General features: G+C 44.0%; 1 protein-coding gene across 1 annotated transcript in view; it reads left to right on the forward strand.

Annotated features, from left to right (window-relative positions):
- LOC116853236 (enolase-phosphatase E1-like) overlaps nucleotides 1–1,339 on the forward strand; it is a 10,096-nt gene that overhangs the window by 3,200 nt on the left and 5,557 nt on the right. Inside the window, exon 3 of the mRNA XM_032834191.1 lies at nucleotides 293–450. Within this exon, the coding sequence (XP_032690082.1) occupies nucleotides 293–450 (158 nt within the window). The remainder of the gene's footprint in view (nucleotides 1–292; nucleotides 451–1,339) is intronic.

A 1,339-nucleotide genomic window follows, 5' to 3' on the forward strand; every position in this document is an offset into this window, starting at 1 on the left:
AAACAACGAAATCCCGGCGAGATAAGCTAGAGAGAGAGAGAGAGAGAGAGAGAGAGAGAGAGAGAGAGAGAGAGAGGAGGGGGGAGTGACTTCTCGAGAGGAGAAAACGCGAGAACAACGGGGGATCGAGAGACTTGCTCGTGATCGGCGATATACTTGACGTGAGACTCTGGAGAACGGGCACTTCTAGAAACTTACGACGGGTTCATGATAGAGCTACCGAAAAGTCAGAGTATACCGTCCGAACTCTTGACCGTTTGTGCCATCGTCACGTGAACGCGTGCTATCGAAGACAAGAGCCTATCGTGCGACATCTCGGCAGCGAGTGACCGATTCCCGCTCTCCACCAGCCAAGGCGTTCGGCCACGTAGCGACGGTTACGAAGCCAGCGCGACCATCAGCGGACAAGACTGCAGGCCCCGAGTGGAGGCGAGGAAGAGTCCGATCTCTGTAAGACCTACCATTTGTTTGCGTGTTAGCGCTGTGTAACTATCGTGTCGAGAATGTCGCATGCGGGTGGTCGCGCGAAAGACTTACGGGAGAATCAAACCGGGACGAATATCATTTAACGTATCGACGCGTGCGAGATATCGTAGAGCGTACTGGAAGCGCGTGTACCGACCGAATAAAGAGTTATACCGAAAGTACAATTGCATCTTTCCTCGGCTTTCCACCAACAACGATAAAACCCATCCCTCCTCCGACTCTAATTAAAAAGTGAGCTACCGGTCCCGTTAAGTTCCCGCGATAGCGACGACAAACTATATTTGAAGATTTTGGCGAATACTAATTAGTGAGGAAGTGCGGTCTTACCGCACCTGGCGCCCAACTTGAGTTGGTGAGTTCGTATCGAGATCCGGGGACCGCGGTAATTTGCCGACGAAGCGGACAGGCGATTGCCCGCTAGTATCGATAAGAAAGGCGTCGCTCTACATAATACTAAACGCAGTAACAAATAATCTAATAAATGACATCAATGACATAATGTCATATATAAATAATGAAAAATTGGGAAGATTACTACCTCAACTTACACTAATCGAGAATATAATCACAACTTAAAAAATTAGCGATCCACTTATCTAAAATTATATACTTCCCATTTACACTTGCACGGAGCACTGGCTAGAAATAGAACAATTTATTACAATTAATGCATACTACAATATCGAAACCATTTACACAATCTTAAAAGTCCCTCTAATAACATATCCCACTTACATAATCATCAACACTATATCCCACATAAAACAGTTACATATAATATATGTATATTAGAGAGCTAGAGTTTATATATATATATATATATATATATATATATATATATATATATATATAT

Source organism: Odontomachus brunneus, unplaced genomic scaffold (assembly GCF_010583005.1).
Source record: "Odontomachus brunneus isolate Ranch 3 - 2012 unplaced genomic scaffold, Obru_v1 Obru_scaffold_292, whole genome shotgun sequence".
Taxonomy (NCBI): domain Eukaryota; kingdom Metazoa; phylum Arthropoda; class Insecta; order Hymenoptera; family Formicidae; genus Odontomachus; species Odontomachus brunneus.